This window comes from Myodes glareolus, chromosome 22 (genome assembly GCF_982192425.1).
Source record: "Myodes glareolus chromosome 22, mMyoGla1.1, whole genome shotgun sequence".
NCBI classification, from domain to species: Eukaryota; Metazoa; Chordata; class Mammalia; order Rodentia; family Cricetidae; genus Myodes; species Myodes glareolus.
The window spans coordinates 38,323,435-38,339,513 of NC_142047.1; the positions used below are offsets into that span (position 1 = coordinate 38,323,435).

General features: G+C 42.8%; 1 protein-coding gene across 1 annotated transcript in view; it reads right to left on the reverse strand.

Annotated features, from left to right (window-relative positions):
• Window positions 1-16,079, reverse strand: part of Hydin (HYDIN axonemal central pair apparatus protein) — a 337,184-nt gene that overhangs the window by 146,647 nt on the left and 174,458 nt on the right. The window contains exons 20-23 of the mRNA XM_048437266.3: window positions 12,717-12,990; window positions 10,923-11,066; window positions 7,515-7,658; window positions 2,646-2,959 (exon numbers count right to left, since the gene is read on the reverse strand). Of these exons, the coding sequence (XP_048293223.3) occupies window positions 2,646-2,959; window positions 7,515-7,658; window positions 10,923-11,066; window positions 12,717-12,990 (876 nt within the window). The remainder of the gene's footprint in view (window positions 1-2,645; window positions 2,960-7,514; window positions 7,659-10,922; window positions 11,067-12,716; window positions 12,991-16,079) is intronic.

Below are 16,079 nucleotides of genomic sequence, written 5' to 3' on the forward strand. Positions count from 1 at the left end.
AAGTTCACTTTGTAAAGAGTTTGCCATACAAGCATGAAGACCGAGTTTGATCACCAGAACCCACATAGAAAGCCTGGAATGGTAGCATGTGCTTCTTAGCCTAGCATATGGAAGGTGTACGAGGCTCACTGGCCTCTCAGACTAGCTCCAGTATAGTGAGAAACTCTGCCACAAAGACCACAGATACCCGCAGAAGGATGAAATTAGACCCATAGCTCTCACCCAGTGCAAAAATCATTCAAACTGGATCACAGAGGTTAATTAAAAACTTGAAGCACTGGAACTGTAGAAGGAGAACACGGCAGGACACACCTATAGGCAACACATTTCTGAATGAAAGCCTAATAGCACAGGAAACTGCTCCAAGAACTGACAAAGAGACCGATTATGTGGAATAATAATTAAAAAAACTTGTGTATAGCAACACCCCCCCATGCAACAACCAGCCAAACAATTACAGACTAAGTAGACAAAATTGGAGACATTCTGTGGCAGACATGTCTCAGACAAGGGTTGATATCTAGAATATAGAAAAAACTGAAAAAAATTAAACACCAGAGAAACAAAGCTGTCAAGCAATGAATGGGACGATGATCTGAAGAGATAGTGTTCAAAAGGAGAAATGCCAATGGCCAATAAGTATTTTAAATAGTGCTCCAAACTTTCACCTGTTAGGGAAATACAAATTCAAACTACTTTGATAGGGTAGGAGAGATGGCTCTGCAGTTTAGAGCCTAGAAAAGGAGGAGTGAGAATGAAATAACTGGAGGCTTTAGGGGAGGGAGGTGGAGAACACAAACAGAGCAAAGCGAAGGTGGGGAGTCCAGTGGGAAAGGAAGGCAGAGAGATGGGGGACCATCAGGAAGAAGAACCAACCAAAGCGAAGTATGTATCAAAATGCCATACTGAGACTTATTGGAAGCTAATTCTTTTGACTATAAAATGTCATGTAATCACATATTTTCCCATGGTTATTCATTGCCAATATTTTGTTGAAATTATGATATAATTGGTTCTCCCCTTTCTTATAAGCTAACTTTTAAAATTTCAAATTAATTTAAAAAGCCATGGTGGCTGGTGCCTGAAGTACAACGCCCAAGGTTGTCCTCTGGCTTCCACATGCATGTGCACATATGTACACACATGCACATGCATACCTGTACATACACATGGTGCTGCAGACACATGAACATGTGCACATACACACAGAAAACTCTGTAGCTGTTGAAACAAAAACAAAAGTAAGTGGGGTATCAAACTCAAAAGGCTTTGCATAACAAAGGAAAAGACCAACATAGTGAAAAGGTCAACCAACTTCGGAGCTAGTGAGAGCTCACCAGCTGAACAGCTGAGGAGGGGCTAATTTCCAAAACTAGTAAGTAATTCCTACAATCCAACAGCCAAACCAAATCCCCAAACTAAACCCATTTAAAATTGGGTTAAGGATTTGAATAGACATCTCTCCAAAAATGTACACATCATGAGCAGTGATATCAAAACCCTCCAGCATCACCAATCATCACAGAAATGAAATCACAGCCTGAGCGGGTGGTCCCCTCTCAGCTGTTAGAGAAGCCTTAGTGTGGTGAGGGAAGCCTGCTGTTGCCAGGACGCACAATGGGTCAGTCGCTATGGGACTGAGCACAGAGACTTCTCAAATTAAAACAGACCTGGGGAAGTAGCTCTGTGCTTGTCTAGCACACACGGAACTCTGGGTTCCGTCCCCAGCAGTAAGAGTAAGTAAATAAAAGCACCATCTGATCGGGCAATCTCACTCTTGGGTGGTTATCCAGCCCGACAAAAAGCAGGATCTCAAAGAGGTCTGTTCCTTGCAGCATTACCCTTCAAAGATAAGCCTTTCAAACAACCCAAATGCCAACACAAATGTGTAAATAGGATGCAGCATTTACATACAACAGATCACTGAGCTTGTATGGATGGAAATTCTGCTGTATGTGACATGATGCTTGTCACTCAGGCACATCCCCAGCCAACTTTTAACTGCCTTCAGGAGCTATACACTGTTTCCCACAGATGACATCATCTTCTCTAGTGTCCAGTGTTCCACTTTCCCCAGATCTTATTAACAGTGTCATTGCTTCTTTTATAATAGCCACCTAGGATTTATCTAAAATAATCAGATTCATAAATCAAAGAGTGGAGGGGTGATTGCTTAAGTTTGGGGAAGAGGAGAATGGGTACCAACAGCTTCAGTTAGGCAGGAAATGGTGACACTCTGGAAGACTGTATAGAACATCACGCCTGTTGTCATTGCGTCAACATTGGTTGAGATGGTAGATCTCACGTGACATGCTCTTACCATGTGAAGTGCTCAGTTAAAAACTGCAACGACTTTATTTTTACTGACAGACTTTTAGAGTGCTAGCTACTAGATCCTGAGAGAAAATAAACTTTTGAATATTCCTTCTTAACTTTGGTGGTGACAGCGTTTTCAAAAATGTGTTCCCTGTTTGGAAATTTGAGTTGAACTATAACTTTAGACTCTGTAATTTCCATCAGCAATGATGCATTAGTCTGAAGATGCTCAGGAAAGGCCGGTACAAAGACCACAGTTAACCCAGGGGAAAGCTGCAAAGAGACTGTGTGAGCAATGCGGGTCTGTGGGATTTCTGGGGAGGACATACCTTATCTGATTTTCATCATCATCCACAAGGAAGAACCAACGGAATTTCACAACCAAGGGGCTACAGTTGGTGATGGTGATGTAGCGAATGACCTCGGTATCATTCAGGATGCAGCCGAAGTCCACCTCCATCATCTCGAAGCTGAGGTTGGGGTAATGCACTTCTCCACGCAAGGACAGGTTGTCCACCTGAGGATGCTCCACATACTTAACTGATAGGACTTCCTCTGCCACCCAGTTGTTCAGGTCATTTCTGTAGGAAGGGTCAAACTTGACCAGCAGGTTTTTCTCTTCATTGACCTCCAGTTTTATAGGCTACAAACAAGATGATATGAAGTCACCAACTCCCATACTTTGAAAGTCCAGCATGACACATGACACAGAACAGGCAAATTTATGCGCAACCACAACTTTACATACACACATACATTCATACGTATTTATTTTAACACACATCTATGCTATTGTTTAGGTTTTAAAAATTATTTTGCCTCTTAAACTCATGCTGAAATTAGATTGTCACTGGGGATAGAGTCCAGGAGTGAGACCTGGTTAGCTGACACATGAGTGGGTTGTTACAAAGCAAGGCTGACCCTCATGTTGTTCTTCCACGCACACCCTCTTGTCTTTCTGCTTTCTGTCATCACATGAAGAGCACGAGGCTCTCCCAGTGACATCATGCTTTTATCTGCAAAACTATTAACCCAAATAAACCTCATTTGCTTATTAAATATTCAGCCCAGATATACTGTTGGATCATCAGCACACAGACTAAGAGAACTATAAGTGTGTGCATGTGTGTGCACATGTGTGTATGTGTGATATTTGAAGGAAATGAGTCTGTTAAGAACTTTAGGGTTAGAAGAATTTAGGAATTGATACCGGGTGATGGTGGTGCATGCCTTTAATCCCAGCACTTGGGAAGCAGAGACAGGTAGATCTTTGTGAGTTCGAGGCCAGCTTGGTCTACAGAGCAGAATTCCAGGACAGGCTCCAAAGCTGCAGAGACACCTTGTCTTGAAAAACCAAAAGAAAAGAAAGGAAAAGAAAAGAAAAGAAAAGAAAAAGAAAAAGAAAAAGAAAAAGAAAAAAAATTATGTATTGCACAAAGTCAAATCTGAGGTGAGTGCTCATTATTAAATATTCTTAAAAACTAAACTTATTTATGTGTGCTTGTGTGCCTGTTTGTTTGTGTGCAGGGCACAGTGTACAGGTGCCCAGAGAGGCCAGAGGGGGAGTCAGAACACTGGAAGTAGAGAGACATGTGGTTGTGAGCCACGTGGGTGCTGGGAACCAAACCCAGGCCCTCCAAAAGATTAGCAAGTGCTCCTAACCACTGAGCAACATTCTCCAGTACCTTCTGAAATCTTCTTAGTCAAAAATACACTAGGTTGGAAAATAGTCTTGCTGGATAAACTGGGAAGTTCTTTCCTTAAGATGAATTTAAAGACTTCTGAAATATGGAGTAATGGACTTTGTACAGAGTAACCCAGATAGGATCAGACTTAATTTTAACATCTTCCATTGCCTACAATTCCAAATACTAAGGACAGTATTACCCATTTCCCAGTGTTTTCTGTTCAGTGTAAAGTGCAGCATTTCAAACCACATAAAGACATTACTAAGAAAGAGAATTACGACCAATCTCACTCATGAACATTGATGCAAAAATACTAAATAAAATACTGGCAAATTGAATCCAAGAACACATCAGAACCATCATCCACCATGATCAAGTCGGCTTCATCCCACAGATGCAGGGATGGTTCAACATAAGAAAATCTGTCAACCATACAAATCCACAATATAAACAAACCAAAAAATAAAAACCACATGATCATCTCATTAGATGCCGAAAAAGCTTTCGACAAAATACAACATCCCTTCATGATAAAGGTCTTGGAGAGAGCAGGGATACAAGGAACATACCTAAACATAATTAAGGCAATATACAGCAAGCCAACAGCCAACATCAAACTAAATGGAGAGAAACTCCCAGAAATTCCACTGAAATCAGGAACAAAACAAGGTTGTCCACTCTCTCCATATCTATTCAATATAGTTCTTGAGGTCCTAGCTACAGCAATAAGACAACAAAAGGAGCTCAAGGGGATGCAAATCAGAAAAGAAGGAGCCAAACTCTCACTATTTGCTGATGATATAATAGTTAACGTAAGTGATCCCAAAAATTCTACCAAGGAACTTCAACAGCTCATAAACACTTTCAGTAGTGTAGCAGGATACAAGAGTAACTAAAAAAAAATATCAGTAGCCCTTCTGTACACAGATGATAAATAAACTGAAAAAGAAACCAGAGAAACATCACCCCTCACAATAGCCACAAATAGCATAAAGTATCTCAGAGTAACTCTAACCAAACAAGTGGAAGACTTGTATGACAAGAACTTTAAATCCTTGAAGAAAGAAATTGAAGAAAAACACCAGAAAGTGGAAAGATCGCCCAAGCTCTTGGGTAGGTAGAATTAACATAGTAAAAATGGCAATCTCGACTCTCTTCTTCTGACTTTCTACTGGGATGCAGTTTTTTCTTGTTGATTCATTCTATTTTTAATAAATTTGATTTTTTTATTAAGGCTATATGAATAAGTAATAAGAAAACTGAAAATGTACTACTAGGAATAGAAGCTCTTGACCCACCCTGCGTCCTTACCACTAACAGGCCAACATTTTAAAAAAATCTTTTAAAAATATCTCTATCTATCTATCTATCTATCTATCTATCTATCTATCTATCTATCTATCTATCTATCTATGTGTGTGCACACGCGCGTGTGTCCATGTGTGTATCTGCTGAGTTTCTGAGTGCCACACATGTGTAGAAACCCATGAAGACCAGAAGATGGTATCAGGTCCTCTGGAACTGGAGTTACAGAGGTTGTGAGACACCATGTTGGTACTGGGAACTGGACATAGGGTCTTCTGCAATAGTAGTCAGTGATCTTAACCATGGGAGCCCTCTATTTCTTAATTCCTGTCATGGAATTGGTCCACAGTACAGTATTCTTGGGTCAAGAAGGGATGAAGTAGGTTATGGTCACAGCTGGGTAGCAGAGTGAGGAAAAGGATGAGGGACTTACTCTGGGACAACAGCACTGACACCACCTGAAGCGTGAGACTTTTCCCAAATATTTTGACCCATACTTTCAGAGAAGAGTACTGTTTTTGCTTTGTCCATATTTTCTTGGTGGAGTCTGGCGCATATATCGCCCTCCCCATCTTCAGCACTCACCTCATATGTCTTGTCTCTCATCTCTAAGACACTCTAAAGCCCACTGTGTATGGCAGCTTCATTTTTCACATCTCCATGGCAACACTTTCTGGGATGCAGATTTAATAGCATTTCCTCCTCCAAACCACTATAAAATCATCATTCTATCTATCTAAGTTAGCTGAAAATCTCATCCTTTAGTTACATTTATCTTATCTCCTATCCACTCTTTCATTGCTATGGGCTCTTCATTTGTGGGGACCAGGGAGGGAATCTCTGCATTTATTCCATTACAACCATAAGAACAACAGTGGACCAAGACTTCTGATTAAGACTGGTACTCATGTCTGAATCTTCATATCCCATAAATTTGTTCTCCTGTGCTCTGTTGATGGGGAAAGCCTTGTTAACCAATAATCTTTAAGAGGCGGAACCTAGTTTAGGTGTGGCTTTCTGGGACCAGGAGATAAAAACCTGTGCACCACCCAGGTGTGCTCTCTGTGTAGCTTCCCCCGCGGTCGAGCAGAGCCTGGATCTTCTGTTCCTGTGGCGTGAGATTTCCCCTTATAATAAATAAAATATATTTATTTATCTTTAAACTAGTCTGGTTATTTCCATATCTAGATAACGTCAACACTCTGTGATGTCACCTGCCATCTCTTTGAGGACTCATGTCTCATCGGTGAGGTTTCTTCAGAGCCTGGGTATATCAGTTGTACTTTCTCTGAGGCTATAGGGGCTTTCCTTGGCCCCTATATAGTTTATTTTCTTCTGTGTCTTACTTGGGGTTTGTCTCTTCTTTATTTTTCTATGCTGAGAAATCTTAGTTGGTCTTCCCTCTCTTGTGATAGAAGGAGATCAGATGGGCACTGTCTGGTACACCATCTCTCCAAGCACTCTGTCCCTGCCCACTTCAAAGGTCCATTCTGCTGAGTGTGGCTCACAGAACAGTCTCCTTAAGTCAAGGCTCTCTCTCCTCTGAGATCTGGCAATTGTTCTCTGCTCTCATTTGCACTTCTCCATTGGCGATCTCTCTAGAACAAAAGACTGAGCTTTCCAGATGGAGTATGAGCTGGATTTCCCCTTCACTCCTGCTCTACCACAATCCTGCAGTGTTATCTGTCCGTGACAATTCTACTGTGACCCCATGCCCAGCAGAGATCTCATGGACACCTCACGGGGCTGTTTAGAGAGTGCTGCTTCCGGCCTCAGACTGGCAGCTGGGGTGGGCTCACAGCCTTCTCTCTCAGCTTGGATCAGGTTTCTCAATACTTGCAGATGGGCTTATTCACTGGGAGACTGGGCTGATCAGTTCCTTCAGACAGGGTCTTTGGTTAGATTTCCCTAGTAGGAAGTCATTGCCCTATATAGATTAACTTCATTGTAATGGGCAGGAGTGAGTGGGTCACCTTGCTGGGCTGGCAGGTCTTATACTATGCATGCGTCTTCCCACTGACTGAGAGTTGAAATAAGTTATTGCTTATTTTCAATTACCTGTATTTTTTTTCAGTTGGTTTCCTGGGTCATTTAGTATTTTTTTCTGGGCAGTATATTAGGCAGTATATTTTTATTATCTTCTTTTTCACACACACACACACACACACACACACACACACACACACACGCTCCCTGCCAAGTTACCTGAGGAGTTGCGGGCAGCAGGGACTTATCAGTCTCACATATGAAGAAGGGTCCAGTTGTTGAGAGCAGCACGTTCACAGGCAGGGTGGTGATGTTCTTTATAGTCAAGGGCTGGTAATCAGGTTCCAGTATGGTATTAGGCTTCTGCACAAAAGGAAAGGGAAACAGAAGAAACGAAGGCAAGTCACAGTAAGTACAGTGAGCCCGAGTAACAAGTCTCATTAGTTCCCAACAAGAACTTGGTTACCCCTCCCTTCACGGGGACATTTATTTCCCTTGGTAGAGGTTTACGGAAATGAAGTGGAATAAGGTGTTAGGATTCTGAAACATGAACTTATATAACCCAGAAAACAGAGGGTAGATTTCTGAGAGGCCCTGAGTGTTTAGTTTAAAACAAAACAACCCCCACAACACCCTATAAAAGCCTGGCTGCTAAAGTAAACTGTCACTGCCACCCTGTGCACAGTGCACACCCTGCACACCCTGCCACCCTGCACACCCTGCCATCCTTCACACACTGCCATCCTGCACACCCTGCATACACTGCCACCCTGTGCACACTGTCACCCTGCACACCCTGTACATACTGCACACACTGCCACACTGCACATACTGCCACCTGCACACGCTGCACACACTGCCCACCCTGTACACACTGCACACCCTGCACACACTGCTGCACTACCACGGAACGAAGTCTAATAAATCTGTGACAGCTTGTGAAAGACTTGAGGAATTGTTACAACAGATAAAACATTTGGATCATGTGAATCTCCCCCCTCTGTTTAAATTATTGACTTTACAGACATGCTCATCTTCTTACATTGGCAAATACTCATGCATCTTCCTTGTAGATCTCCCCAATAGCAGAAGAGGAGGTGTTGACGCTGTCTCTGTGAGAACTGCTGGACTACAGTTTTAAACCAGAGAGAGGGCCAGAATGGCTCTTGAGTGAGAGGGTTTTGCTCACTCTAACGTTGGGGCTTACATTGATCTTTGTGTGATCTGAAAAGGGGCATTTTAGCATCAGTAGGAGGTGACCAGGAGCCTCAACTGTAGCATCTAAGGTAAGAACTCTGTTCATCTGGGGGTTCTTCTGATATAAAGAATAGCCCTTAAAAAACAAGCTCCACATTCTGACTTGCTTTCTCTCCCCGTTCTAATTTCATCACCCCACCCCAACTTTCACATTTTCCAGCTGTTATTTCAGCATCATCATCCCCCGCACTGTGGCTCTTGGGTTCCCAGGCCCTGAATGAGCCTGAATGTTGCAGCATCCTTGGGCTCAAGCCTCTACTCCACCAGTTCTGTGTACTGGCATGGTGTGTTGGACGTCTGCTCTAGGAGTTGTCACATGACGCCAGCCTTTGTTCTCTCCCTCTAAGAAGGGAACACAGACACTGACTCCCTTTGTATTATCAGTTCATGGAGAGGGAGAAGCTTATTCAGGCCCACTAAATAGGAGGCTGCACGGAGAACTGTCCACACAGTGACCTTCCCTGAAGGCTGCTGTGTCACTGCAGATGGCTCTGAAGTGAAGAAGCCACACTTGGCTGGTTTTGGCAAGAGGCCATCTGGAGGTTAGCGATGAGAAGGAACCAAAGTCTGGAGAAGTCAATCTATTTTAAAATGACCCCTTCTTTCGGGGCTGTTTGTCTCCCAAATATCAGTAGATGGAATCTGCTTCTGGGACTTCATGAAGCGAGCAGGCTGAAAGTTTCAGCTGACATTTTCAATCCCATAGAGATGCTGTTTCATCTCCACTGTGGATGAACAACACAAACAGCCTAGAGTTGATCGAGTGGGAAGCAGGAGAGAAAGCCCTTTCTTGGGCAGAGTTTATATCTTTATATTCTAATGCACCATATCAGATGCACTGCTCTGGGCCAGCAGCAGGAGGCACAACAGTTGTAAGCTGGACAATTCAGCCCAAACGCCAAGCCCCCACAGGTCTCTTGTGCATGCCAGGTAATACAGATGAGCTCATCACCATCCCTGATAAATACTAACAATCGGCAGGAGGTGAGCAAGGAGAAACAGGGTTGGGAGAATCCAAGTTTCTGAATCTGAGGAGAAAGAATGACGGAAACAAAGAGCAGGAAGCTCAGAGGACACCTTGCAGGAGTCGGTTATGTCCTTCTACCACATGGGTCCTGGGGGAGTTGAACTCAGGTTATCAGGCTTGGTGGCAAGCACTTTCACCTGGCAAACCATCTCAATGACCCTCCAATCCACTTTTTAATCCAATCATAAATTATTACCACATTCAGAATTTTGCATGTCTTAATTTTGTGATAAACTCCAACCACAGACATTGAAGCAAGAATATGCTACCCTGCTTCTATCAAAAAGGCAGGAGGATATGAAGACGAAAAGGCACACGGTCTGCGTGTGCTATGAGTGTTTACGGCTCAGAAAAATTGAATAAGAAACTATGCTGCATATTTAGTATATAATGTCTTGTACAGAATCGCTTTCAATAAATCCTCGCTAAATTCCTTTGAATAGCGGTTTTCAGGGAAAATATGAAGCCACCAATTCAGTACAGCTGTTTGCTGATGACTACCGTTTCTGACTGCTTACAGTGAAAGGGTTGAAAGCAGCAGCGAAACTTCCTAGAAGCGCTCAAAGCAAGACTGTGTTCAGTGTGTCATGGAGTTTGTCAGCTTCATGGCCAGCTCTGCTGCCACTCAAACCCTTACTCAACTTCCTCAATACTCACAAGGCCCACAGGTTGGCAAAGCCAGACTCTTTTCTCCTCTGTATCCACTGTAGGTGCCCAGTATATGGCAGGTATTCAAAAACTTGATTTGACTTGAACTTGTCTGTTTCCCTGACCCCTGGACTTCGTTAGCTCCTTTATTCATATCCCACCATAGCGTCTTGTCCATGGGGTTCTCAACAGATGTCCTGAATCAAGTATGACGGCGTCTACTCCCACGATAAATGGCTTTGAGTGCCCTCCTGCAAACTCTGAGGTGACGGCCACGTAGGCAATTGAGTACAGATGCCTAGCAATAGGAATCAGGAGGTGGTAGTCATTCTTACCAGTTACTATAATTGTTGCTGATTCCTACTCCAACCCTTTCGCTGCAGTGATGTTTACTCTACTTAAAGCAAAAGCGATGGAATATTCATGCACCTTCATGCATACTCTGCACGGATAGACCCCTTCCCTTTGGTCTGACATACCAGGAATGACGCAAACAGAATTTCCATTTCATAGAATTATAGGTTTACATTCAGAATGTAGCTAAATGTGTACTGGCCTCTGAAGCTTGAACAGAGAAGCAATAGTGTTCTGGGTATTAACAGGATTCCAATTAGGTTAGCCTCTAACATGGGAGCATGAACATGTTGCAACGCTCTGGCTAGAACGTCCAGCCTCCCTAGCACAGCCTCACTGACCTTTTCCAGTCGATATATGAGCTGCCTGGTGGATAGCTGGATCAGCGGTGCTATAAAGTCACAGATGATGTTCACGGACATCAACAAGCTTTTCCCCTTCTGGGCTCCGACAATGGCGTGGCACACCAGCTTTTCCTTGACTTTCTGCACACAACATAATTAGCAGTTTTGAGACAACTGTACTTCAGAGAACTTAATGACCTAACAGTAGAAAACGTCTTTGAACCCAAGAAGGCCAGAGCTTTGTACGTGAGAAAGGACCCAGGAGTAAATCTATGCCACAAATAGATTGGACTGATGAACATCCAGGTTTGGGCTGTTAACGAACCTGACATTCTCGTGGTTTACAAGCCCACGTAGGGAAGCTTCCACTGAAGCTCCAGGTGTATTTAGCTCCTTGCAGGCCAGATTTAATGCCTCTTAAAAACATGCTTAGCTCTTGGTAACCACATTAGAACATGCTCCTACTACAGACTGGGTCTTAAGATTAGGGCATGTGTTATATTCATCTTTGCATCCTTTGTGCCTAGAAGTGTTTATCTCATGGTACATAAACAATCAAAGTTGGCTGATGCCCCAAATAACAAGAAAACGGATACATTATATAAGACTCCCAATTGAGAGGTACCCTTTATGCGGGGAGGATGTGTTCTACCTGAAAACGCTTTGTGAAGAAATAATGTAAAGAAATAAGGTGGAATCTGTGAGAATCATTTGCCAAAGAAGCTGGCAAATGGACCAGATTTTCCAATCTATCTCTGGGAGACAATTTCTTATTGCTTCTGATTTTGTGAAGAGAAAATTCAGTGTCAACCCATAAGCCCCCTAAGCAGCAGCTCAAGTAAATAGCTTATCTCATTCAGAAAGTTTGTGTTTTGGGGGTGGGAAAGACTCCTGGGTGACAAAAAAACAAAAACAAAACAAAACAAAAAAGCAACCTTTTTTTTTTTGGTGTGTGTGTGTGTGGGGGGGTACTTGGTGATTTCCAAACTCCATAAGGGGCTGTAATAAATAGATGCACAGTGCCAATATGCTTAAGTGTTTTAAGCTGAGTTACTGGCACTGATGTAAACATAACTAGAAAGTTCGTTGCTAGAGATTAACATGGCTATTTCAGCTACATAAAACTGCATATGTATAAATGTTTTGCCTGCATGTATATATGCATACCATACATGTGCGAGGTGACTGAAGGGGTCAGAAGAGAGCGTGGGATTTCCTGGAACTGGGATTATATAGCTGGTTGTGAGTTGCCATGTGAATACTGGGAACTGAACATGGATCCTCTGCAAGAGCAGCCAGTGCTTTTAACTGCTGAGCCATCAGCCACTCCAAAGATGATGTTTTTAAATGGGGTGTCATTTAGCTAGTCAAAGTTGCCAAAAAAATGGGGATGTGGCTATACCTGAATAACAGAGGCAGCCCAGAGCATCTATAAAAGTACACTATTTTTTGAAAAAAATGAGAAAAGACTGTTATATGTTAACAAGGAAATTTCTTGAAATGAAAACGGGACATTTTTCTACCACAGACTTGTTGGCTGGTCAGTGTTGACTGTGGTAATGAGAACCAGCTTTAAATGATCCTTTAAGGTTGGGGTTGTGGTAGCTATAGCAACAAACAAAAAAAAAACTGAGCAGAGCAGAACCTTGAAAGCAAGAAATGCTGCCATGGTAACTCAGGGCTATGTGTAGTCTTTGAGATAAATATCAAGAGACCTTCCTAAGAAAAAGATATAGCACAGCAGAGATTTATTTGGGGAAAAAGTAGCTTCTGACCATGCTCTCCTCTTACCCTGGGAATGGCAGAATAGCCTTCAAGTATCACGTCAATCGTCTGCCCTGGGTACAACTCCATTCTGACAGGGTGAAGTTGAAACACGGGGCTCCCTATATCTGAGGGTTCCTGGGAGGCCTGGGACTGGCGACAGCTATGAATAGGTCCCTTCTTCATTGGTTCCTTCTTACTTTGCTTTCCCTCAGGGCGGAAGCCATCATTCATCCAGAACAGCTGCTGGACGCGCCGTCCTTTGTTGGTCAGCTTGAAGCGGTAATAGTGGGTGTCCAGGCTGGAAAAGAAGGGCAGGTGCTGAGAGACTCAGAGTAGGACTGCTGGGTTCCACTCTACACCCCAAGATTTAGTCTTTTGGAAGTGCTATAGAGTGAGTACCAAGATATTACAAAACAAATTAAAACAAAACAAAACAAACAAAAAAAAACCCACTCAGGGAGTCTAGGTTACAAGGCCACTTAGTGTAATTCAAGGGCTCCCAGGGTTGAGTCATGAACCTGGATTTTGTCCCAGAATCACCACTACCAGATAAAGGCTACAGGAAAGTGGCCCACACATCCTTTGTCTCCCCCAGCAGATCAAGGTCACTGTAGGATTCATGAACAGAGTTAATTTAACACTCTCCTTAATGAGAAGTGGTTCTGAGGCGAGGAAAGGAAAGCATAGCAGTACTGGCTGGAGGAGAATCCCACTTGGAAATGTGTTGAATACATTTCTCCTGATGGAGATATGGCTGGTAAACTGTGAGTGTACTCTGAAGCTCGGTGTGAACAACACACACTGATTAAGTCTTGACAGGGCAGAGTGGCTGGGCTGAAGTAGGCCAGAAGGCCAACTAGACTACACACTTTCCTCAGACTTCCTTTCTCATTTCCTCATGCTTTCAGGTTGTAACCGCTTTGTCCATTAGTTCACTGTTTCTCTATTTATGGGCCTTTCTGAAGGAGCTGGGATTTCTATGGTATATTGAAGGAAGTTAAAATTGTGTGTGTGTATTCCCAATTTATAGGCTTAATCAATATATTTTCCTTCAAGAAAAAAGTTCATGTCAGGACAGGCAAGGTACTGCACCACCACTTGGGAGGCTGAGGCAAGAGGATCACCATAAAGGCAAGTTAGCCTGGCCTACATAGGGAGTGCTAGGTCCACCAGGGTTACATAGGGAGACACTCTCTGAAAAATAGCCGCATTCGGAGCAGTAACAACAACATAAAGCAAACATCCCAGCTCATCTTCAACTGCTCATTTTTCTTTTAAAAACATATTAGGCTTTGTGATTTCATCCCATTTGCTTGTCCTTAGGAAATGCCATATCTCACAAGTAAGTTGTAACATCAGGTAAGTAAATCAGGAGAAATAATTTTTAGTTGTCAGGTAAAAACGTTTGGCTCTAAATGTTTATGCTCACAGGGCACACTCAACAGAATAATCTTTAGCCAGCAGTTTAACTTTATGCCCAATGGTAAGTTTGGGGGACAAAAGGTGTTTACAAAAAGTAAACACATACAGCATGAATAACCTAGATAGAGCCCTTGCTGCTTTTTTACAGTATGATGTTAATAACCACAGAAACCCATCCATCAGAGCCATCTTCCATTTTAGGAAGGGAGAAAAGTTCTAAATATCTAAGAGATTTGCCCCAAGATATGCAATCAGAAGGAGTGGTGTATGGGCATTCCTTTAGTCCAGGGCTCGGCCAACTTCCTCTGTAAAGAGATGGAGGATAAGACAGGTAGACTTTTGGGCCACATGATCTCAGGCATAACTACACAACTCTCCTCCTTAGTGCGAAAGTAACCAGATATTCTGGCTGCATGCCAACAGATCCTTCTTCATAGAAACAGGCGGTGGGCGAAAGTGTACCTGCCGGGACTTTTGCTGATTCTTTTGGTTATTGCTGGCATTGCGATTATATATTAATAAGGAGAATAACAGGGTTAAGACAGAGGGGAAACTAATAGCTAACTACAGTTTGTTTATATATTCAGAAAAACTGTTAACTAACCCTCAAATTTCCAGGCAAAGGTTGGCATATCCTTTTGGGGGGTTATTTGACACTTTATAGATTCAGAAAAACTCCAAGTAATAATATATGATGTGCAGATATTGTTTTCTATAATTAGGTTTGTGTGTACTTAGGAAGTTTAAGTGGGCTGGCTTGTGGTAGCGGCACATGCCTTTAATGCCAGCATTCAGGAGGCAGAGGCAGGCGGATCTCTGTGAGTTTGAGACTAGCCTGGTCTACAGAGCTACTTCCAGGACAGTCAGGTTTATACAGCGAAACAGTGTCTTTAAAAAAAAAACAGACCAAAACCTAAATAAACAAACATACAAAAACAAAAAACAAAACAAACAAAACCAACCAACCAAACAAACAAACAAGCAATCAAAAAACAAGAAGTAGTTGTTTAAGTTCTGCATTAGCATACGTTGACAAAGGCCTATCCTTGTAACCAAGAAATAAAGCAGAGAGGAAGGTTTTGATATTTACCCGACTCAGAAACATAAAACTGGGCATGTGTAGAACATGCAATTCAACTTCCTGGGTTATCACTTACTGGTTATCAATTACTGGGTTATTGCTTGTGGTATTTTTCAGTAAGAACCAAGGGGTGGATAGGATTGTGAGAAGGACTCTCAGAACGTAAGGCATGTGAGTTGGGTTCAGGGACTGTTAGATCAGAAGGCCAGAGGAGCAACCGTGAGGTCTGTTCCCAGTACAGCCAAAGCCCGGGAGTCAACTACCGACAACCGCGTAATGCCTCTGTGGAACCAGGGGTCTCACTCTACTGCCTCTTATTGAAATATTCAGACCCTCTAGCTTTTCCTGGGCAGCCAGGGGAAACAAATGCAGCTTAATCATTGCTGCTATGGTGGAGAAGCAGGGGCTGGAGAGATGGCTTGGCGGTTAAGAGTACTGACTGCCCTTTCCGAGGTCCCGAGTTCAGTTCCCAGCAACCACATAGTGGCTCACGACTATCTATAACAGGATCTGATGCCCTCTTCTGGTATATATGCAGGTATATTTGCAAAACCCTCATACATAAAATATAAATAAATGATGGAGAAGCAAATAGATGAAATACGATTCACAAAATCACTGGCTTGGCAATGCCTGATATATTTGTAATGACTTATTTTTCTGGGTGAACTCTACTTAGGTTACACCAAGCTGTGCATTTTTTACATTTGTGGAGAGGGATGAGAAGTTGATTGTAATCAGAAAGGAGAGGTTATGCAGAAATACTGAATCCATCATAAAGCAGCTACCCCTTTCACCAGAGTAGAGGGACCTAACCTGGAGAATGTAAGCAGGTTTCCTAGTTAGCTCCAACTGTCAACTTCACACAGCCTAGAAACATATGG